This window comes from Schistocerca serialis, chromosome 9, assembly GCF_023864345.2.
Source record: "Schistocerca serialis cubense isolate TAMUIC-IGC-003099 chromosome 9, iqSchSeri2.2, whole genome shotgun sequence".
Classification (NCBI taxonomy): Eukaryota; Metazoa; Arthropoda; class Insecta; order Orthoptera; family Acrididae; genus Schistocerca; species Schistocerca serialis.
The window spans coordinates 14,471,633-14,497,002 of NC_064646.1; the positions used below are offsets into that span (position 1 = coordinate 14,471,633).

Genomic DNA, 25,370 nt, shown 5'->3' on the forward strand with positions numbered 1-25,370 from the left:
CCACTGCATATGTGCCGGTGCACAAACAAGTATACATTTGTGCACGTGTACACAGTGTCCCAGAAGTGTTGAAATGAACTTTGAGGGATTTTAGAGGGTGTCTTGAGCAACAAATTAAGGATGGGAAGCCATGCCTTGAAAAGTCATCCAACAACATTGTAGAGAATCTTAGTTATAGGCACCGGTGCCTGCCGATAGGCCTCCCTTCGGCAGCAAATGTGAATTTTCGCTGATGGACTGTAGGCAGAACATCTCAAAATGTTTGTTATTCAGTGCTCGCAACTGAATGCAATGATTGCCAGTGGAGAGATTGGCCTTGTCTCTGATGAATGAAATGCTCTGTTGCCTTTGTGGATGATGGTTTCGGACACAACTTTCGATCTGCAGTTTATTTTTCTCCTGTATACCAAAAAACACTGAAGATTTAGAGGGTTCCAGGAGCAAAATAAACTGTGGATCAAAACCTGTGTCCGAAACTGTCATCAACTGGGGTAACAATTATTGCACATAGGGGACAAGGCCTTTCTAAGCAGCAGCTAGCTCCATCACGGCAATCAGTTGCAAACAATGAAAAACCACAATCCGAGACATCTGCCTAAGGTACATCAGCATATAAAGTTATGTTTGTTGCTGAATGGGTGGCACAATGGCAGAGGGGAGCCTATAACTTTGACGCACTATAGCGTCGTTGGATAACACTTCCACAGCTGGGTTCCTGTCTGATTTGTTCCTCAAAATACCCCTCTCCAACCCTCTGAAGTTTGTCGAAATATTTCTGGGGCACCCTGTAAAACTAAAATAACTAATGCTTTTTTCTTGAAATATGAATAGCGCTCCCCTCACTTCCCAGAATATTAATGTCTACAACAGTCTACAGTCTCAGTATGGCAACACAATGTCAGAAGAATCTTTTTGACTACGTGCATCATCTTTCTCTTTATTTTCTACAAAGCTAGAAGGTCTTGGGTGAAGTATAAACAATGGGAGAATTAAAAATAACCATCACTATAAATTGTTGACGTGTTGAGTGGCAGACTGACAGTTAAACAAGATCAAGGTTATCCAAAAACTTAAACTATGAGTTTGAGTGCCCCCCCTCCCCCCTCCCCTCCCCTGTGTGTGCGCTCAGACACGCGCGCGCGCGCGTGCACACACACACACACACACACACACACACACGAGAGGGAGTGAGGAGGGGGGGGGGAGTGGGAGCAGAGAGAGAGAGAGAGAGAGAGAGAGAGAGAGAGAGAGAGAGAGAGAGAGAGTCCTACTGCAAGTGAGACTCCAGCACTGGGACAACACAATAGGAAAATACATCTATTGTAGTGTCTGCCTCCACACTGAGTGGTCACTGCAGCAGACTGCCTTGCGAGGGGCCCAGGTTCGATTTCTGGCCTGGTCGAGATCTTCTCCAATGTGTTGTATAGTCTACATCATCATTTCAGCCCCATCGATATGCAAGTCATGAAGTGGTATCAGCTAAAAAGACTTGCACCTGGCGACTGGTCTACCTGACAGGAGGCCCTAGCCACATGAACATTTCATTTCATCTACTTTATGGTACATAAATTTGAGCTGCTTGTATAAACACAGCAACAACTGATTTACACCACAATTGGTGGACAAAAGACTGGCTAGCCCTACTTTAAAATACCTTATCCAATTCCAAGAAAATATGAAATAATAATTACTTACGTCATCTTCAGATTCCAGAGCAGCAAACTGGGTAAAAATATGTTCCAGTGGCTTCCGACAAACATTGGCCAAAACATTCAGACGACCTCTGTGAGACATGCCCATTACAACAGATTCTATACCATACTCTGTTGAGTGATCAATAATCTGCTTCATGGCTGGTACCAAGATTTCACAACCCTCCAAACCAAATCGTTTTTCACTTGACCACTTTCTTGCCAGAAATGCTTCAAGTCTGAGATAAAAACATAAAATGGCAATGATTTAATTTCCTCCAAATTATTCTTTTAAAAACAAAATTATCACTTACAGATTATATTTAAAAACACAGCTCATATAAATGAAATCCTGGATATATCACGGAACTGGAAATACGAGGTTTGCAGGAAAGTCATTGCAACTTTTTTTGCCTTGCTAATTAGTGAGTGGATCACAAACTGGTATTTGTTGCAGGCATATTTATGTATTCACAACAGATGGCTCTGTGATTGCTGGCAGTAGCACAAAGTGCACTGCAAAATCCACTGTAGGGTGTGTGTCATGCAAAATGGAAGTAACCTGCCTTGAGCAGTGTGCATAGAGCAAGATAGCCATTGGCTGATGAAGAAATGCGAGAGAATGTCACAATGACTAGGTGGAAGGCCCTTGGAAATAATGTCTTTCCATACCATACAGTGGTATGGTGGGTACAAAAAGTTTCAGTAAGGATGTGTGGTAATCACTGATCAGCCATAGTTGGGATGACTGAAGTGATACATGCTGTCATAGAGCAGCTCCTGGAGGAAGACAAATGATGGATTCCAATGGCGTTAGAGAGGGCAAGCGGTATCGAGAAAGGCACCATCCATGGGATATTGTGGACAGAGCTTCAACTGTGAAAATTACATTGTGGTGGGTATGAACTGACATAAGTCCAATAGTGAATGCAATACACAATATGCTCCAACCACCTCACAAGCTGGTAACAGGATGGTGACCATTCCTTGTCACGAATAATAGCTATCGATGAATGTTGGGGCAGGGCATACGAGCCAGAACTCAAACATCAGTCCACAGAGTGACAACATGTTGGATCATCAAGATGACAGAAGTTCTGTCAGAATCCTTGCGATGTGAAATTGATATTGATCGCAACATTTGATGCCAGGAGAGTCATTGTGTGTCACTTTGTTCCACATGGCAGAACAGTGAGTGCGAAGTACTACAGGAACTTTGTGGTGTAACAGGTATGATGAGGCATTCAGGAGAAACATCCAGATCTTATGGACAGTGCAGTAACACCGCATGACAATGCAAAACCACAGAAAGCAGAGTGTGTGCAGCGTCAACTGTGATGCTGTCAATGGGAAGAATTGGAGCACCTGTCATACTCTCCTGACCTTTCACCTTGTGACTTATCTTAAATGACTGATATATGAACCATTACCTGTTAGGCGGACTGCAACATGAGAGGACACTGAAAATGCTGTAGGACAACATATGACCCAATTCAGACATGCTGCAGAAATGTAGACGCAGATGGTATTCATCATCTCCCCCTTATTGGCAGCATGTGGTGGACTTTGCAGGACACTACTTTTATGACCTTTAAATCCAGTCAACTGAATGTGTGCTGTGCTATAATCATTTTGCACCATGAAACCATTAACATCCTGTACACTACTGTAATACGTATGTGAGGCGCAACGTTTACATGTTCTTCACTTTCCACACATTAAGTTCCCACCTCAGCCTTTCATCTGTCAGTCAAATTTTCCAACCATGATTGTATCTGCAAAAATGTTAACCCTCGTATTTTACTACTCTGGATACGAAATCAGGCTAGCATCAGATTCTTATTGTGTCCCAAGACAGACCGAAAACTGCTTTCTTTAGTACGCCTTTTGGCTTAAAGAATGTACCTGCTACATTTCAGCAGTTTGAAGATTTGTTAACAGGATTGAAACTAACTATGTGTTTGGTTTATTTATACAATATTATTGACTCTATATAATAGAAGGAAACATTCCAAGTGGGAAAAATTTTACAAAGATGAGGTGACTTACCGAACGAAAGCGCTGGCAGGTCGATAGACACACAAACAAACACAAACATACACACAAAATTCAAGCTTTCGCAACAAACTGTTGCCTCATCAGGAAAGAGGGAAGGAGAGGGGAAGACGAAAGGAAGTGGGTTTTAAGGGAGAGGGTAAGGAGTCATTCCAATCCCGGGAGCGGAAAGACTTACCTTAGGGGGAAAAAAGGACAGGTATACACTCGCACACACGCACATATGGATATGTGCGTGTGTGCGAGTGTATACCTGTCCTTTTTTCCCCCTAAGGTAAGTCTTTCCGCTCCCAGGATTGGAATGACTCCTTACCCTCTCCCTTAAAACCCACTTCCTTTCGTCTTCCCCTCTCCTTCCCTCTTTCCTGATGAGGCAACAGTTTGTTGCGAAAGCTTGAATTTTGTGTGTATGTTTGTGTTTGTTTGTGTGTCTATCGACCTGCCAGCACTTTCGTTCGGTAAGTCACCTCATCTTTGTTTTTATATATAATATTATTGACTCTCATATACAATCTAAGAACACGCTGAACAGCTAAGAAGTCTGTTGTTACAATTACAAGGGGCACATTTGAGTCTGAAGTTGGAAAAATGTTCTTTTGCACAATCACAGATCAGTACCTAGGTCATGATATTAGCTCAACTGCGGTGAAACCAAATGTGTTGGCAGAAGTGCCAACACCTTGTTACTAGAGGAGGCCGAAATGTGCACGTTTTAGCTCACACAGGCTGGCATGAGGAGGAAAGAACTATACTGATGTGAGGTCTGGAACATGACAAGGAATTAGAATTCAGAAAGTGGACGTAATTAGTCTGATACATAACTTTAATCCATTAATGATGAACGTCACTCTTGATGGTACATGATTCACAATATTATCAGTTCAGAATACATTCTTGAAGAATATGGCGCCTTGCTAGGTTTTAGCAAATGACCTAGCTGAAGACTATGCTAAACTGTCGTCTTGGCAAATGAGAGCATATGTAGACAGTGAACCATCACTAGCAAAGTCGGCTGTACAACTCTAGACTAGACCTGCCGTGTGGCAGCGCTCGGTCTGCAATTCACTGATAGTGGCGACACGCGGGTCCGACGAATACTAACGGACCGCGGCCGATTTAAAGACTACCACCTAGCAAGTGTGGTGTCTGGCGGTGACACCACACCAGACCTGTCACTTGCCAAAGTGGTAGACAATTTTTCTGCACTAACCTGAAGGAATTGCAGAGCTTTCTTAGTAGATTGTAAATTATTAATTACTATTGCTCTGTCAAGGATTACACTACAGTGACTAAACCTCTGACTAAATTTGGGGGGAGGAGGGGGGGGGGGAGGAAAAGAAGAATATCTTTAATATACTACAGAGTATGAGATAGCTACATGGCAGATTAAAGAGGTTTCCACAAGTTCTCCCCTACTAATACACCCAGATTTTGAAAAGCCATTCATATCATCTTGTGATGCATCCAACTTTGCTGTGGGATGTGTTTTAAGTCAGAAACAGGGTACAGAAGAGAAATACACTGGTTACACATCTCACCAACTTAATACAGCAGACATTAATTACAGCACAATGGAGGTGGAATTATTAGCCCTCGTGTTTGGGATAAATTAGTTCAAAGCAATTGGTATTCAGGAAAATAAGTTGCTACAGACCGTGCATCCCTTCTGTGGCTGTTAAATCTGAAGGGCCCAAATAGATATTTGATGTGATAGATGTGTGAGTATGATTATGATATGCATCATAACACAGATGCGTTGAGCCAAAAGGTCCTTATGATGCAAGCAGATGAGATGCTTATTGCAGGAGCTGCAAGAAGCTCAATAGCAGGTTACAGACTGCTGGCAGTATGATACTCTCCTGGATTTCAAAGAGTAACCAACTGTCTCCACATTCTCCATCCCACAGTTTCCAACCCTCTGTCCTATCATCTCCTCCCAATTCACATTCCCTCACCATCACTGCATGCTGCTCTGTGCCTCTGTGCCAATGCATCCACCAGTCTTTACCCCTTTTGCACTCTTTGCCCACTCCCTTCTCCCCCCCCCCCCCCCCCCCCCGCCCTCCCCCACCTCCCCACGTTACATCTGGCAGCCTTATCCTGCCACCATCTAGTAGCTGCACTCTCTGCCAAGCAATGCTGACTCCACCCCTCCCCCCCTCCATTCTGTTATCCCTCCCCTTTTTCTGACCCACTCCGAATTGCTGCTTCCATTTAACATGACACAGTTGCATTCTGGTTGGAGCAGTCAATGACTGCATTCGTGTGAATGAGCTGTGTTTGCTTGTGTGAATGTGTATGTTTTGTTGCTTCCTGAAGAAGATTTCAGCTGAAAGCTCATGTGTAATAGTCTTTTAGTTGTGCCTGACCACTACTCAACATGTCATGTTTACAGTGAGTAGCACTCTATCCTTTTTACAATATTGTTGATATTCCAACCTGGACATTCCATTGTTCAGTTTTAAATTCATTTTTTGTCCCTGCCAGACCCCCTTTGAAATGCATCACCATGGTAACTGGATGGTGCCATTAATGTCACTGATACTCATCCATCACAATCAAATTCAATCAATCTGTTTATAGCCCATGAGGAGGGACAAATTAACTTAGGTTGTGCTGTTACTCATGTTAATGGAAGGTATTACCAGAGCTATACTAACCGAATGCCGCCTAGCTCTGCATCTCCTCTCCTACTTTGCTTTTGGTATAGTTATTGTGAGTGAAGCTGAGACTACAGGCTTACAGAAACTTCAACTTTGTTAGTAGTACACATTCTTTAAAAAATTGAAAAACAATAATTACCTATCAAGCACAGTTTTGCTTGTGACCTCTTGCAAAAAGAGGTAACCGGAATTGAAAGCTTGTGTGTACAGCGCAATTAACAGATCTTGCATCCGCAGATCGTGGTCTAGCGGCTAGCATAGCTGCCTCTGGATCATGGGGTCTCAGGTTCGATTCCCGGCCAGGTTGGGGATTTTTCTCTGCCCGGGGCCTGGGTGTTTGTGTTGTCATCATCATCATCATCATCATCATCTGTGACCATGGCTAATTTGGATTGTGTAATAATTGGACTGTAGAAAAACTGGGACTTTGTACAGATGCTGATAACCATGCAGATGAGCACCCCACAAACCAAACACCATCATCCAACAGATCTTGCATACTTGAGCATCAATTGTGGAGGTATTATTGAGATTCCATAACCTTGATGGTATTTTGCACTTCCTCTAAAGGTACAACATGACAGATTGTACAAAAACTTTTTAAGTTACGTTCTTCTGTTGTAAATATACTGTTGTCAAAATTGAATGAAGTGTGTCAGTCTTCTTCTGTTCTTACTTACACAATACTTGTCTTTCACCAGTGTTTTACTTGAACTCCAACTGGCCAGAACTTATGAATTAAAACCATCTGACAAGGACACGTAACATCACACTTAGCCATAAGATTAAATTGTCTATTTGTGTATTAATGTTTATTGTTACAATATGAATGTTTCCTGATAAATTTGGTAATTGAGTGGTATGTCTGCAGACAAAAACTTCGATTTCTTCTCTGTTTAGTGATTGTAGACTACCAAGTGCCAAGTACAATGTGAGAATTCCCCTACTCACTAATAGGTACAGCATTATGTTGCTGCCCAGGTAGCCTAGGACAATATTCTAGAGTTTACTGTGTGAGCTTTGAGATTGTATGTTTTCTATACAAAGTGTTGCGAGTGATAACTGAAGCTGACATTCATTTCATGTCTGTCACTTGGTTTGCAGTCTTGTGCTATACAATTTAACTATGTATTTTGAGAGCCTTGGCTAAAAATTGTCACGGAACACTGGTACAGTAACAAGAGAGAAGACGTTTTAATTTCAAGGGATAATCCACAACCACAGGTAGAGAGCAAAACTGAAAGTTTATTGGATCAGTATTGCTAGAAGTAGCCAGTATAATATGTAAGTCTATTAACTGTAATTTAAAAGTTAAAAAGTCAAAAACTGAAATGTTAATTGCTGATGAAATAATGCCATTTCCAAAATAAACTCTCTCACTATATAGTGCATCCCCCATAGCTTGAAGTCCTCTATCAGGGCAACCCACCTTTCCGAGCAGGTGTCTGGTGTTCTTTTGCAGACACTGTGAGCCACCAGACCTGTGAAATTAATGACTGTACAGGCATCCACCCCTTTGGAGGGGTTGGTAACTATTTATTACTGACATTGAATTGTAAAATGTTTTTCCTTCTCTCATGTTAGAAGTTGTGTCTATTTACGGGACGGTGTCACTCAAGAGGATGCAAGCAGAGCACAGATTCCAGTCTTAGCTCTCTCTCTGCCTTTAGACTCTGTTGTGACAACATGCAACATTCTTCCGCTCCTAAAATTCTGCTACAACCCAAGCTGATGGTAGTCTGTTCACCTTCTTCAAGCACATCCTTCATACCCAAGTACTGAATTATAGTGAGCTTTTACCTAAATCATCCCCCCATGAACCATGGACCTTGCCGTTGGTGGGGAGGCTTGCGTGCCTCAGCGATACAGATAGCCGTACCGTAGGTGCAACCACAACGGAGGGGTATCTGTTGAGAGGCCAGACAAACGTGTGGTTCCTGAAGAGGGGCAGCAGCCTTTTCAGTAGTTGCAAGGGCAACAGTCTGGATGATTGACTGAGCTGGCCTTGTAACAATAACCAAAACGGCATTGCCGTGCCGGTACTGCGAACGGCTGAAAGCAAGGGGAAACTACAGCCGTAATTTTTCCCGAGGGCATGCAGCTTTACTGTATGATTACATGATGATGGCGTCCTCTTGGGTAAAATATTCCGGAGGTAAAATAGTCCCCCATTCGGATCTCCGGGCGGGGACTACTCAAGAGGATGTCGTTATCAGGAGAAAGAAAACTGGCGTTCTACGGATCGGAGCGTGGAATGTCAGATCCCTTAATCGGGCAGGTAGGTTAGAAAATTTAAAAAGGGAAATGGATAGGTTGAAGTTAGATATAGTGGGAATTAGTGAAGTTCGGTGGCAGGAGGAACAAGACTTCTGGTCAGGTGACTACAGGGTTATAAACACAAAATCAAATAGGGGTAATGCAGGAGTAGGTTTAATAATGAATAGGAAAATAGGAATGCGGGTAAGCTACTACAAACAGCATAGTGAACGCATTATTATGGCCAAGATAGATACGAAGCCCACACCTACTACAGTAGTACAAGTTTATATGCCAACTAGCTCTGCAGATGACGAAGAAATAGAAGAAATGTATGATGAAATAAAAGAAATTATTCAGATTGTGAAGGGAGACGAAAATTTAATAGTCATGGGTGACTGGAATTCGAGTGTAGGAAAAGGGAGAGAAGGAAACATAGTAGGTGAATATGGATTGGGGGACAGAAATGAAAGAGGAAGCTGCCTGGTAGAATTTTGCACAGAGCATAACATAATCATAACTAACACTTGGTTTAAGAATCATGAAAGAAGGTTGTATACATGGAAGAACCCTGGAGATACTAAAAGGTATCAGATAGATTATATAATGGTAAGACAGAGATTTAGGAACCAGGTTTTAAATTGTAAGACATTTCCAGGGGCAGATGTGGACTCTGACCACAGTCTATTGGTTATGACCTGTAGACTAAAACTGAAGAAACTGCAAAAAGGTGGGAATTTAAGGAGATGGGACCTGGATAAACTAAAAGAACCAGAGGTTGTACAGAGATTCAGGGAGAGCATAAGGGAGCAATTGACAGGAATGGGGGAAATAAATACAGTAGAAGAAGAATGGGTAGCTTTGAGGGATGAAGTAGTGAAGGCAGCAGAGGATCAAGTAGGTAAAAAGACGAGGGCTAGTAGAAATCCTTGGGTAACAGAAGAAATATTGAATTTAATTGATGAAAGGAGAAAATATAAAAATGCAGTAAGTGAAACAGGCAAAAAGGAATACAAACGTCTCAAAAATGAGATCGACAGGAAGTGCAAAATGGCTAAGCAGGGATGGCTAGAGGACAAATGTAAGGATGTAGAGGCCTATCTCACTAGGGGTAAGATAGATACCGCCTACAGGAAAATTAAAGAGACCTTTGGAGATAAGAGAACGACTTGTATGAATATCAAGAGCTCAGATGGAAACCCAGTTCTAAGCAAAGAAGGGAAAGCAGAAAGGTGGAAGGAGTATATAGAGGGTCTATACAAGGGCGATGTACTTGAGGACAATATTATGGAAATGGAAGAGGATGTAGATGAAGATGAAATGGGAGATATGATACTGCGTGAAGAGTTTGACAGAGCACTGAAAGACCTGAGTCGAAACAAAGCCCCCGGAGTAGACAATATTCCATTGGAACTACTGACGGCCGTGGGAGAGCCAGTCCTGACAAAACTCTACCATCTGGTGAGGAAGATGTATGAGACAGGCGAAATACCCTCAGACTTCAAGAAGAATATAATAATTCCAATCCCAAAGAAAGCAGGTGTTGACAGATGTGAAAATTACCGAACTATCAGCTTAATAAGTCACAGCTGCAAAATACTAACACGAATTCTTTACATGTTGTTGTTGTTGTTGTTGTGGTCTTCAGTCCTAAGACTGGTTTGATGCAGCTCTCCATGCTACTCTATCCTGTGCAAGCTTTTTCATCTCCCAGTACCTACTGCAACCTACATCCTTCTGAATCTGCTTAGTGTATTCATCTCTTGGTCTCCCTCTACGATTTTTACCCTCCACGCTGCCCTCCAATACTAAATTGGTGATCCCTTGATGCCTCAGAACATGTCCTACCAACCGATCCCTTCTTCTGGTCAAGTTGTGCCACAAACTTCTCTTCTCCCCAATCCTATTCAATACTTCCTCATTAGTTATGTGATCTACCCATCTAATCTTTAGCATTCTTCTGTAGCACCACATTTCGAAAGCTTCTATTCTCTTCTTGTCCAAACTATTTATCGTCCATGTTTCACTTCCATACATGGCTACACTCCATACGAATACTTTCAGAAATGACTTCCTGACACTTAAATCAATACTGGATGTTAACAAATTTCTCTTCTTCAGAAACGCTTTCCTTGCCATTGCCAGCCTACATTTTATATCCTCTCTACTTCGACCATCATCAGTTATTTTGCTCCCCAAATAGCAAAACTCCTTTACTACTTTAAGTGCCTCATTTCCTAACCTAATTCCCTCAGCATCACCCGACTTAATTAGACTACATTCCATTATCCTTGTTTTGCTTTTGTTGATGTTCATCTTATATCCTCCTTTCAAGACACTGTCCATTCCATTCAACTGCTCTTCCAAGTCCTTTGCTGTCTCTGACAGAATTACAATGTCATCAGCGAACCTCAAAGTTTTTATTTCTTCTCCATGAATTTTAATACCTACTCCGAATTTTTCTTTTGTTTCCTTTACTGCTTGCTCAATATACAGATTGAACAGCATCGGGGAGAGGCTACAACCCTGTCTTACTCCCTTCCCAACCACTGCTTCCCTTTCATGCCCCTCGACTCTTATAACTGCCATCTGGTTTCTGTACAAATTGTAAATAGCCTTTCGCTCCCTGTATTTTACCCCTGCCACCTTTAGAATTTGAAAGAGAGTATTCCAGTCAACATTGTCAAAAGCTTTCTCTAAGTCTACAAATGCTAGAAACGTAGGTTTGCCTTTCCTTAATCTTTCTTCTAAGATAAGTCGTAAGGTCAGTATTGCCTCACGTGTTCCAGTGTTTCTACGGAATCCAAACTGATCTTCCCCGAGGTTGGCTTCTACTAGTTTTTCCATTCGTCTGTAAAGAATTCGTGTTAGTATTTTGCAGCTGTGACTTATTAAGCTGATAGTTCGGTAATTTTCACATCTGTCAACACCTGCTTTCTTTGGGATTGGAATTATTATATTCTTCTTGAAGTCTGAGGGTATTTCGCCTGTTTCATACATCTTGCTCACCAGATGGTAGAGTTTTGTCAGGACTGGCTCTCCCACGGCCGTCAGTAGTTCCAATGGAATATTGTCTACTCCGGGGGCCTTGTTTCGACTCAGGTCTTTCAGTGCTCTGTCAAACTCTTCACGCAGTATCGTATCTCCCATTTCATCTTCATCTACATCCTCTTCCATTTCCATAATATTGTCCTCAAGTACATCGCCCTTGTATAGACCCTCTATATACTCCTTCCACCTTTCTGCTTTCCCTTCTTTGCTTAGAACTGGGTTTCCATCTGAGCTCTTGATATTCATACAAGTCGTTCTCTTATCTCCAAAGGTCTCTTTAATTTTCCTGTAGGCGGTATCTATCTTACCCCTAGTGAGATAGGCCTCTATATCCTTACATTTGTCCTCTAGCCATCCCTGCTTAGCCATTTTGCACTTCCTGTCGATCTCATTTTTGAGACGTTTGTATTCCTTTTTGCCTGTTTCACTTACTGCATTTTTATATTTTCTCCTTTCATCAATTAAATTCAATATTTCTTCTGTTACCCAAGGATTTCTACTAGCCCTTGTCTTTTTACCTACTTGATCCTCTGCTGCTGTCACTACTTCATCCCTCAAAGCTACCCATTCTTCTTCTACTGTATTTAATTCCCCCATTCCTGTCAATTGCTCCCTTATGCTCTCCCTGAATCTCTGTACAACCTCTGGTTCTTTTAGTTTATCCAGGTCCCATCTCCTTAAATTCCCACCTTTTTGCAGTTTCTTCAGTTTTAATCTACAGGTCATAACCAATAGATTGTGGTCAGAGTCCACATCTGCCCCTGGAAATGTCTTACAATTTAAAACCTGGTTCCTAAATCTCTGTCTTACCATTATATAATCTATCTGATACCTTTTAGTATCTCCAGGGTTCTTCCATGTATACAACCTTCTTTCATGATTCTTAAACCAAGTGTTAGCTATGATTATGTTGTGCTCTGTGCAAAATTCGACCAGGCGGCTTCCTCTTTCATTTCTGTCCCCCAATCCATATTCACCTACTATGTTTCCTTCTCTCCCTTTTCCTACACTCGAATTCCAGTCACCCATGACTATTAAATTTTCGTCTCCCTTCACAATCTGAATAATTTCTTTTATTTCATCATACATTTCTTCAATTTCTTCATCATCTGCAGAGCTAGTTGGCATATAAACTTGTACTACTGTAGTAGGTGTGGGCTTCGTATCTATCTTGGCCACAATAATGCGTTCACTATGCTGTTTGTAGTAGCTTACCCGCATTCCTATTTTCCTATTCATTATTAAACCTACTCCTGCATTACCCCTATTTGATTTTGTGTTTATAACCCTGTAGTCACCTGACCAGAAGTCTTGTTCCTCCTGCCACCGAACTTCACTAATTCCCACTATATCTAACTTCAACCTATCCATTTCCCTTTTTAAATTTTCTAACCTACCTGCCCGATTAAGGGATCTGACATTCCACGCTCCGATCCGTAGAACGCCAGTTTTCTTTCTCCTGATAACGACATCCTCTTGAGTAGTCCCCGCCCGGAGATCCGAATGGGGGACTATTTTACCTCCGGAATATTTTACCCAAGAGGACGCCATCATCATGTAATCATACAGTAAAGCTGCATGCCCTCGGGAAAAATTACGGCTGTAGTTTCCCCTTGCTTTCAGCCGTTCGCAGTACCAGCACAGCAAGGCCGTTTTGGTTATTGTTACAAGGCCAGATCAGTCAATCATCCAGATTGTTGCCCTTGCAACTACTGAAAAGGCTGCTGCCCCTCTTCAGGAACCACACGTTTGTCTGGCCTCTCAACAGATACCCCTCCGTTGTGGTTGCACCTACGGTACGGCTATCTGTATCGCTGAGGCACGCAAGCCTCCCCACCAACGGCAAGGTCCATGGTTCATTGGGGGGGGATTCTTTACAGACGAATGGAAAAACTAGTAGAAGCCAACCTCGGGGAAGATCAGTTTGGATTCCGTAGAAACACTGGAACACATGAGGCAATACTGACCTTACGACTTATCTTGGAAGAAAGATTAAGGAAAGGCAAACCTACGTTTCTAGCATTTGTAGACTTAGAGAAAGCTTTTGACAATGTTGACTGGAATACTCTCTTTCAAATTCTAAAGGTGGCAGGGGTAAAATACAGGGAGCGAAAGGCTATTTACAATTTGTACAGAAACCAGATGGCAGTTATAAGAGTCGAGGGACATGAAAGGGAAGCAGTGGTTGGGAAGGGAGTAAGACAGGGTTGTAGCCTCTCCCCGATGTTGTTCAATCTGTATATTGAGCAAGCAGTAAAGGAAACAAAAGAAAAATTCGGAGTAGGTATTAAAATTCATGGAGAAGAAATAAAAACTTTGAGGTTCGCCGATGACATTGTAATTCTGTCAGAGACAGCAAAGGACTTGGAAGAGCAGTTGAATGGAATGGACAGTGTCTTGAAAGGAAGATATAAGATGAACATCAACAAAAGCAAAACAAGGATAATGGAATGTAGTCTAATTAAGTCGGGTGATGCTGAGGGAATTAGATTAGGAAATGAGGCACTTAAAGTAGTAAAGGAGTTTTGCTATTTGGGGAGCAAAATAACTGATGATGGTCGAAGTAGAGAGGATATAAAATGTAGGCTGGCAATGGCAAGGAAAGCGTTTCTGAAGAAGAGAAATTTGTTAACATCCAGTATTGATTTAAGTGTCAGGAAGTCATTTCTGAAAGTATTTGTATGGAGTGTAGCCATGTATGGAAGTGAAACATGGACGATAAATAGTTTGGACAAGAAGAGAATAGAAGCTTTCGAAATGTCGTGCTACAGAAGAATGCTGAAGATTAGATGGGTAGATCACATAACTAATGAGGAAGTATTGAATAGGATTGGGGAGAAGAGAAGTTTGTGGCGCAACTTGACCAGAAGAAGGGATCGGTTGGTAGGACATGTTCTGAGGCATCAAGGGATCACCAATTTAGTATTGGAGGGCAGCGTGGAGGGTAAAAATCGTAGAGGGAGACCAAGAGATGAATACACTAAGCAGATTCAGAAGGATGTAGGTTGCAGTAGGTACTGGGAGATGAAAAAGCTTGCACAGGATAGAGTAGCATGGAGAGCTGCATCAAACCAGTCTCAGGACTGAAGACCACAACAACAACAACAACCTAAATCATTGCCTATCATTCATAAAAGCTACCCTCCTTAGATGCCAACTCCTCAGTCCTACCTTTGGTCTCTGTAGTACATCTTGGAAGAAAGATGTCAGTTTATGTGAAACCCTGTTGGTAAATTTGGAGCATCTGTTTTCGGAGAAGACTGAGCAACCATCAGATATCTTGTGTAGGGCTAAAGAGAATAATATAGGAGACCTTAAGGAACATACAGGTCTTTTCCCTTGCTCAGTATGAAAGTGGAATACGAAAGGAAATCTGTAATACTCATACGATTCAGTCATGTATTGTCCAACAGCCTGCAGAGAATGCATGTAAATATGGATAGACAGGTATTATCCCCAATACATCATGTGCGATTGAACTACCAATGAGCTCTCAACTCATGTGAATCAACACGACTAAACGCTGTCCTGTTTCAGATCCTGCAACAGCAGCTGCTGCTGTTGCCACTGTTGCTCCTCCTCCTCCTCTTTCTGTTGTTATATCATTCCCTTCTTCAGTTACAGGTGACCTTTCAATTGCACAACATTTCAGTTTTAATATGCGAATTGGCAGTTTGTACATGAAAGTTCCTATTTCTATAAAAAAGATAAAAAAAATTGTAAACTGTTTACTAACCCAGTTGCTCGTGTCAGTCTTGCAAGTATAAGCCTCTTTTCATCATTTGTTATTTCCATCACTCCAGGTGTTTCCAATTTTTGACGTATCCAGTTGCACTGCTCCAAGGAATTTATGAACATGAATTCCACACCTATGTGGTGGCAGTAAGTGTTTTCAAGTCTTCTCAGAATTTCCCGCAAAGGAAGAGCTTTCTCCTTGCCACCTATGAATGTAGTTGCTGGCAACTTGAAAATGCGGTCCATGTCAGCCTCCTCTGCACAAAATGAGTCGCTTTGATGATTGGTGTTACAAAGAAACAAATTCAGTGTTATCTTGAGACTACACTTAAATTTAATATTCACAGTGTTCATTATCACATATTTAATGTTCACCACTTTCAACCTCACCATCATATTTCATGGCTATCATACAACTTTTTTAATCTGTTTTACACTTATCACAAGATGTAGCAACTGTTATTTGATGGTTAAAAAAGTCTAAACAATTAAATAAAATGTTGTTTGTGTGTACTGGAAAGGGTATTTTGAAGCAGAACTGTACCATATTCAACAGCAAGATAAAGTCTGAAACTTATAACATGATATCATCCATGTGTTTGCAAACCCAAGCCATGCCAGTTCCATAATAACCTTCATGCTACATTTCTGAGCTACTTCCACACAATATTAAAAGCAACTGAACACCAATGATTTCATGAAGATTTTATAACAGTACTGCACAAGTATGTATTTAAATTATCTAGTTATTGAGAAAATTGCTACAGGCAAGACGTGTAGTGATGGAAGGAAATGATGTACGGAGGAGTCATTCTTAATTGATGGCTCAAATGGCTCTGAGCACTATGCGACTAAACTTCTGAGGTCATCAGTCGCCTAGAACTTAGAACTAATTAAACCTAACTAACCTAAGGACATCACACACATCCATGCCCAAGGCAGGATTCGAACCTGCGACCGTAGCGGTCGTTCGGCTCCAGACTGTAGTGCCTAGAACCGCACGGCCACTCTGGCCTGCATTTCTTAATTGACCTTTGTAAATGCTTTCTTTCATTGACACCACACTGCAGATCTTGAGATTAAGCAGTTCTTTCTTTCTTCCCTAAACAACACATTACAATACAAAAATTTCAAAATCAAAAACAAAAGAACTGCTGGAAGCAACTGGTAATGAAAATCAGCTGCAGATTACTATGATTTAAAAATTGCAAGTCAATATTAACCCATATATCCCCAAAAAAAGGAAAATGTGCTCCATAATTATCTGGTGAGGGGGCGAGGCAGAGAGAGAGAGAGAGAGAGAGAGAGAGAGAGAGAGAGAGAGAGAGAGAGAGAGAGAGAGAGAGAGAGAGGGGCAAGAGAGAGACAGAGAGAGGGGGGGGGCAAGAGAGATGGGGGGCAAGTGAGAGAGAGATGGGGGGCAAGTGAAAGAGAGATGGGGGGCAAGTGAGAGATGGGGGGCAAGTGAGAGAGAGATGGGGGCAAGAGAGAGGGGGGGCAAGAGAGATAGTGAGGGGGGCAAGAGAGAGAGAGAGAGGGGGGGCAGGAGAGAGAGTGAGGGGGGGCAGGAGAGAGAGTGAGGGGGGGCAGGAGAGAGAGTGAGGGGGGGCAGGAGAGAGAGTGAGGGGGGGCAGGAGAGAGAGTGAGGGGGGGCAGGAGAGTGAGGGGGGGCAGGAGAGTGAGGGGCGCAGGAGAGAGAGTGAGGGGGGCAGGAGAGAGAGTGAGGGGGGCAGGAGAGAGAGTGAGGGGGGCAGGAGAGAGAGTGAGGGGGGCAGGAGAGAGAGTGAGGGGGGCAGGAGAGAGAGTGACGGGGGCAGGAGAGAGAGTGAGGGGGGCAGGAGAGAGAGTGAGGGGGGCAGGAGAGAGAGTGAGGGGGGGCAGGAGAGAGAGTGAGGGGGGCAGGAGAGAGAGTGAGGGGGGCAGGAGAGAGAGAGAGAGGGGGGCAGGAGGGAGAGAGGGGTGCAGGAGAGAGAGGGGGGCCGGAGGGAGAGAGGGGTGCAGGAGAGAGAGTGAGGGGGGCAGGAGAGAGAGTGAGGGGGGCAGGAGAGAGAGTGAGGGGGGGCAGGAGAGAGAGTGAGGGGGGGCAGGAGAGAGAGAGAGGGGGGCAGGAGAGAGAGAGAGAGGGGCAGGAGAGAGAGAGAGGGGGGCAGGAGAGAGAGAGGGGGGGCAGGAGAGAGAGAGGGGGGCAGGAGAGAGAGAGGGGGGCAGGAGAGAGAGGGGGCAGGAGAGAGAGGGGGGCAGGAGAGAGAGGGGGGGCAGGAGAGAGAGAGGGGGGGCAGGAGAGAGAGAGGGGGGCAGGAGAGAGAGAGGGGGGCAGGAGAGAGAGAGGGGGGCAGGAGAGAGAGGGGGGGGCAGGAGAGAGAGAGGGGGGCAGGAGAGAGAGAGGGGGGGCAGGAGAGAGAGAGGGGGGCAGGAGAGAGAGGGGGGGCAGGAGAGAGAGGGGGGGCAGGAGAGAGAGAGGGGGGGCAGGAGAGAGAGAGGGGGGCAGGAGAGAGAGAGGGGGGGCAGGAGAGAGAGAGGGGGGGCAGGAGAGAGAGAGGGGGGGCAGGAGAGAGAGAGGGGGCAGGAGAGAGAGAGGGGGCAGGAGAGAGAGAGGGGGCAGGAGAGAGAGAGGGGGCAGGAGAGAGAGAGGGGGCAGGAGAGAGAGGGGGGGCAGGAGAGAGAGGGGGCAGGAGAGAGAGGGGGCAGGAGAGAGAGGGGGCAGGAGAGAGAGGGGGCAGGAGAGAGAGAGAAGGGGCAGGAGAGAGAGAGGGGGGCAGGAGAGAGAGAGGGGGCAGGAGAGAGAGAGGGGGGGATCAGGAGAGAGAGGGGGGGCAGGAGAGAGAGAGAGGGAGGCAGGAAAGGGGGGAGGGGGAGAAAGAGAGAGAGAGAGAGAGAGAGAGAGAGAGAGAGAGAGAGAGAGAGAGAGAGAGAAAGAGAGAGAGAGAGAGAGAGAAAGAGAGATTTAAATTGAGGTGACAGTTTTGAACCACAATTTAATGTACTACATATAGGTTTCCCATGGGCTACAGCAAATTATGACTGTTTTCATAAGGCATCAATTGCTTTCAACAATAATTAGTGATAAATAGATGATGTCCAATTTATTAGTGTGCAACACTGAAGTCATTAATATGGTTCATGCGAAGCTATATAACATTTTTAAATTACAATAAATCCCTTTAATACAAATTTGTACAAATATAATAAACACAGAAATTGGTATAAACACACATAATAATCTTACAGTATATTACATGCCTACATCTAAATGTGATTCATACTATTACTCACCATATAGCAGAGATGCTGAGTTGCAGATAGTCACAACAAAAAGATTTTCACACACACACACACACACACACACACACACACACACACACACACACACGCACACGCACACGAACGCGCACGCGCGCAAACGTAAATGCAACTCACACACACAACTGCAGTCTCGGGCAACTGAAACCACACTGTGAGCAGCAGTGCCAGTGCATGACAAGAGTGGCAACTGGGGTGGGGGAAAGGAGGAGGCTGGGGCAGGGGGGGTGGGTATAGTATGGTGAGGATGGCTGACAGTGAAGTGCTGCAGGTTGGGCAGCAGGCAGGGGAGAAATATTTATTTCTCTCCTTGCCCCCACCAAGTTGCCACTCCATCATGTACTGGTGCTGTTGCTTGCAGTGTGGTTTCAGTCGCCTGAGAATGCAGTCGGTTGTGAGAGTTGTGTTTGCGTGAGTGTGAGTGTGTGTGTGCCTGTGCGTGTGTATGTGTTTACTGTTGACAAAGGTCATTGGCTGAAAGCTTTAAGTGTGAAAATATTTTTGTTGTGCCTATCTGTGACTCAGCATTGGCGCTATAATATTGTAACATTCCATCCTGGATTTTTCATTGTTCAATTCATACTATTTACGTACGTATCTAAAATAGGGTAAGGGCCACAATTTGCCTTATCATCAAGATATGCAATAACACAAAAAACCAAAAAGTCTAACACAATCAAAGTGAATCTTTGAACTTGCATAAAATAATGTTACTGATTTCCAGGAAACAGTCCTCATTTCACAACCATGTGATTAAAAGTTGTAAGAATTATTTTCATTAAGCAAAAAAAAACTTGCGAGATTTGCTTCATATATGCGTGCTCTACTGAAAAATACGTCTGAGTTCTATTCAGAACTGCCTCCAACATACACTACCCATGAAATGGTGCTATGTCTAACACATCAGCAGAATGTAGTGGTGAACCATTCGCATAAGTAAATCCCTTGCAGCATGAAATAAAATGTCACCGAGCCCATCAGTTGATGAAGTATGATGTCAATGCAGCAAGTATTCATTATGTGAGCAAAACTTTCCCAACAGAATTAACTATTTCTTCTACAAAGTTCAACCATCTAACAAACAGTGTTTAAAGAACCTCTTTTCACTATTGTTAAGGCATTAAACTTAGATTACAGCTAATCAGTAGATTCTAATGTACTGGGAAGTAAATCTGTTATTTGTACTGAAGCCTTTGAATGATTGTTGGCAGGAATTTGGGTGAATTTATTTGTTGCCCAAACAATGCATTAGCTTGTCCTTAAGATGTTTGAGGAGGACCAATTTTCTTCAAAATTTTTGTCATAACGTAAGAATAGGCTATTGCCTAAAATGTTTTCATCAAGATATTTTCTTATTTTTCCACTGATCATAACCTAATGGTCTGAGCCACTAAATTACACAGAACCCCAAATCCAAGAAATTTGACTTTTCCCACAACATTCAAGCAGATATGACTAGCCAGGTAACCCACGGGCCACAAAAGTCTATTTCAGAGTTAGAACACACTGAGAAGTGCCCTTCCACTGCTCACAAACTAATGACTTTATTTGCATCACTTCTTTTATGTGCTTCTGAAGTAGCATGGCCACATTAAATCCTGTTGTTTCCATCAAGACGAGTCTCACAGGAAGTTGTCTGCATCAGTTGACAATGAAGTCCCGTGGTTGGTTCAATAAGAATTCTTAAAGAATGCAGCAATCATTATTATCAGTTATTTTCATCATACAAATTACCTCAAGCATCTTGTAGTTAGAATTACTGTCTGCTAATGCTTGGATCCTAGATTTTCTTCCCATTAACAACTTCAGATATTTCTATGGTGGAAAAGTCTGGAGTGGGGTCCACTCAGCCTCATATGGCTGAGTAAGAAGCTGCTTGAGTAAATAAGCAATAAAACTGACAACTGAGCTTCCAAAATGACATCAAATCTGAAAACCTTTACCTTACTGGAAGCCAAAAAATATTTATTTATTTAACTTATATTACAATTCAGTGTTTCTATAACAACATCAACCCAAGGATCTGCAACTCCTCTGAAATGTGTGATGGAATGCTGAAAATGGTGGGATAGTGCCCTGTTCAAACCTAACCTCATTTCAAACTTCCTGGTAGATTAAAACTGTGTGCTGGATTGGGACAAACGTGGGACCTATACCTATTCCAGGCACAAAAGATAAAGTTCCCGAGATCAAGTCTTGGTCCAGCACACAGTTTTAATCTGTCAGGAAATTTCATATGAGCACACACTCTGTTGCAGAGTAAAAGTTTCATTCTCATCATCCTTATTTTGTTCCTCATTTACTTATTCTGGCAGAAAAAAACTTGTATGATACTGGCTGACTGACACACACACGCACACGCACACACACGCACACACACACACACACACACACACACACACACACACACACACACACACACACACACGAATAATGTATATCACATAATTCTATTAATGTAGTGGCTTGATGATCATGAATGCTTATCTCGTTTTTTAAAAAGAAAAGAGAGTTTGTATGCACTCCTGCAGTTACACAGCATATTCTGTCCATTTCATTTTTTGAACAAAAAGACTGTCACAAATATTTATACAGGGTGTTACAAAAAGGTACGGCCAAACTTTCAGGAAACATTCCTCACACACAAAGAAAGAAAATATGTTATGTGGACATGTGTCCGGAAACGCTTACTTTCCATGTTAGAGCTCATTTTATTACTTCTCTTCAAATCACATTAATCATGGAATGGAAACACACAGCAACAGAACGTACCAGCGTGACTTCAAACACTTTGTTACAGGAAATGTTCAAAATGTCCTCCGTTAGCGAGGATACATGCATCCACCCTCCATCACATGGAATCCCTGATGCACTGATGCAGCCCTGGAGAATGGCGTATTGTATCACAGCCATCCACAATACGAGCACGAAGAGTCTCTACATTTGGTACCGGGGTTGCGTAGACAAGAGCTTTCAAATGCCCCCATAAATGAAAGTCAAGAGGGTTGAGGTCAGGAGAGCGTGGAGGCCATGGAATTGGTCCACCTCTACCAATCCATCGGTCACCGAATCTGTTGTTGAGAAGCGTACGAACACTTCGACTGAAATGTGCAGGAGCTCCAGCGTGCATGAACCACGTGTTGTGTTGTACTTGTAAAGGCACATGTTCTAGCAGCACAGGTGGAGTATCCCATATGAAATCATGATAACGTGCTCCATTGAGAGTAGGTGGAAGAACATGGGGCACAATCAAGACATCACCAACAATGCCAGCCAAAACATTCACAGAAAATCTGTGTTGATGCGTGATTGCACAATTGCGTGCAGTTTCTCGTCAGCCCACACATGTTGATTGTGAAAATTTACAATTTGATCACGTTGGAATGAAGCCTCATCTGTAAAGAGAACATTTGCATTGAAATGAGGATTGACACATTGTTGGATGAACCATTCGCAGAAGTGTACCCGTGGAGGCCAATCAGCTGCTGATAGTGCCTGCACACGCTGTACATGGTACGGAAACAACTAGTTCTCCCGTAGCACTCTCCATACAGTGACGTGGTCAACGTTACCTTGTACAGCAACAACTTCTCTGACGCTGACATTAGGGTTATCGTCAACTGCAAGAAGAATTGCCTCATCCATTGCAGGTGTCCTCATTGTTCTAGGTCTTCCCCAGTCACGAGTCATAGGCTGGAATGTCCCGTGCTCCCTAAGACGCCGATCAATTGCTTCAAACGTCCTCCTGTCGGGACACCTTCATTCTGGAAATCTGTCTCGATACAAACGTACCGCGCCATGGCTATTGCCCCATGCTAATCCATACATCAAATGGGCATCTGCCAACTCCGCATTTGCAAACATTGCACTGACTGCAAAACCACGTTCGTGATGAACACTAACCTACTAATGCTACGTACTGATATACTGTAGAGGAATGAGTCGCATGTCAACGCAAGCACCGAAGTCAACATTACCTTCCTTCAATTGGGCCAACTGGCAGTGAATCAAGGAAGTACAGTACATACTGACGAAACTAAAATGAGCTCTAACATGGAAATTAAGCATTTCCGGACACATGTCCACATAACATCTTTTCTTTATTTGTATGTGAGGAATGTTTCCTGAAAGTTTGGCCGTACCTTTTTGTAACATCCTGTATTTCTGGGAACTGCTTACATGGATCGTCTGCCTTCCTCTTTGAAGGTCATGTACATTTAATTACTCAGTGACTAATTTTAACAACAGTGGGAAAAAACCTTATTTTGATAGTCAGTCTGGTGCAAAAAGCCACATCATACAAAATACACAGCCAATTTTAAAAACTCAAATTTTCAACACAACAAAAAATAACTCTTTTATATGGCTCACAGATCTTGGCTATGGCACAAAGTGGCCAGTCAAGACTGTTGATTAAATGGGAGTGCATAACATTGAGAAAAAGTTTGTGCAACACAATGGTTTATGGACAAGAGTGCCTACAATGTAATGAATAACAGTACAGAAACAAATTCAAGAATATCACCAGTTTGAAACAGAAGATCTATTTCCTAAGGACATATATGTGGAACAAACTAATCAATTAAAGGCCCTCACAAGCTCCACAACTCCACAGAAAAAATGAAACATTTTTAAAAATGCCCAAAGGACCTACAGCAAGTTGTATCCTACAGCTCAGATTGTACACCAATACCATGGATTCAGAATGAAACAATAACCTATGAGTGTTGAATGAAAGGTAATGCCTCCACCTTCGGTAATTGGGTTTGCGTGGGAACATTTTAATAAATCAAATGCAGACATAATTACTTAGAATGTGATCTTTAGTTACCAATATTCACTTTTCCACAATCATCAGCAAATTGGATACATTTCTGCCAACGATGAACGAGTTTTCTGAATCTGTCACACAAGAAGTCAACACACTGTTTCCGCAACCACAGTCTCACAGTTCCCTCAATGTCATCATCAGCAGCATAATGATGTCCCTGTAGATCGTCTTTCATTATCGGGAACAGATGAAAGTCAGACAGTGCTAAATCTGGACTGTCTGGAGGATGCTGTACAGTGGTGAGATTCAGTCTCTGAAGTTCTGCTGTGGTGACACATGAAGTGTGTGGTTTGACATTGACATGCTGCAGGAAAACATTTCCCTTTTCCTTTCGGACCCTTGTTAGTCGTTGTTTTAGAGTTCGCAGCATTGTGATACAACACACCGAATTTATTGTTGTTCCACAATCAAGGAAATCAACATGGATAACACCATCTGCATCCCAGAATACTGTGGCCATTACTTTTCCAGCTGAGGGCTGTGTCTTGAATTTCTTTTTCTGGGGCGAGTCTTTGTGTCGATACTCCATAGACTGGCGTTTCGTCTCTGGGTCATAATTTCAGGAGTTAGCATCCGGGGTACCCATCGTGCACAGATCTTCCAACAGCCAAGCAAAGCAATAATGTGACACACACATTCTTGTGAAATGCCGATTGTGCTTGCAGTTTCTCTCTGAGTGATACGACGATCATCCTGAATCAAACTGTCAACATTTTGCTTGTGAAACTCAGTTGTTGCTGTCACACGACGTCCAAGTCTTTGTCTGTCACACGGGTCAGATGTTCCCACCCCAACATCTTTAAACTGCAGCTTTAAACTCACAGTACTCACATCAACACAATCACCATAAACTGCTTTCTTTCTCTGATGAATCTCCTTTGGGGTGACACCTTCTGCTGTCAAGAATTCAATGAGTGCACATTGATTGACCGTCTGCGCAGGGTTCCATACTTTACACTGTAATAACACAACCATTAAATGCTAAAGCTTCCTGAAAACTGGAGCTATAGAGAAGAGGCTACAAAACAAGCCAGTACTGCTGCATACCAATTCTGCCAACTGTTGAAGAGTTACGGATGTGGAGGGGTTGCTTTTCAGTCAACCCTCATAGAAGATAGGGAGAGTGTCTGCTAGAGGAAAGAAAGAAATACTGTCAAAACGTAGCTCATATAGGCTTAATTCAAATGTACAATAGCCTATTTTTATGGAAGAATGTTAGCAATTACAATAAAATACAAATATATATTAGAGAATAATACTTTGCTGAAGCAAAATCCTAAACTCCATAACATTCCATTATCTTACCAAAGCTGTAGTGGCTGTACAGCAATTCTGGAGGAGTTTTGTCATCCAGGTCTGCACTTGAGATTTCCAGGGGATCCAGCTTGGCGATGTGATGACCTCGAATCTGGTAACACAATGTGGAGGGCAGCAAACCACTGAAGACATTACTTATCAAATACTTAAAATTGGCCATCAAATCACCCCATCTATTAAGAAATTTTGAGAATGGCCACATACTTCAGTCCTAATGCTTAAAAATCAGCACTTAGAATTTTCAGATCTTATAAACAACAAATAATTGTAAATACTTGAAAAAATTAAATGAATATAGCAATCTTTAACAAAATGTCAACCCTAACAAACTCAAAGCATGAAAATCTACAGAAATGATCTGTCACCAATATCTGTAGGTCTTGCAAAACTGTGCATATGCTTGATCACAAACTTCAAGTTTTCTGTAAGTTTCCATGCAGAAATTTTATGCAACTGTTGACTATTGTAATC

General features: G+C 42.7%; 1 protein-coding gene across 1 annotated transcript in view; it reads right to left on the minus strand.

Moving 5' to 3' along the window:
• LOC126419242 (2-oxoglutarate dehydrogenase complex component E1-like) overlaps positions 1-25,370 on the minus strand; it is a 185,011-nt gene that overhangs the window by 98,450 nt on the left and 61,191 nt on the right. The window contains exons 4-6 of the mRNA XM_050086387.1: positions 24,888-24,990; positions 15,453-15,708; positions 1,696-1,930 (exon numbers count right to left, since the gene is read on the minus strand). Of these exons, the coding sequence (XP_049942344.1) occupies positions 1,696-1,930; positions 15,453-15,708; positions 24,888-24,990 (594 nt within the window). The remainder of the gene's footprint in view (positions 1-1,695; positions 1,931-15,452; positions 15,709-24,887; positions 24,991-25,370) is intronic.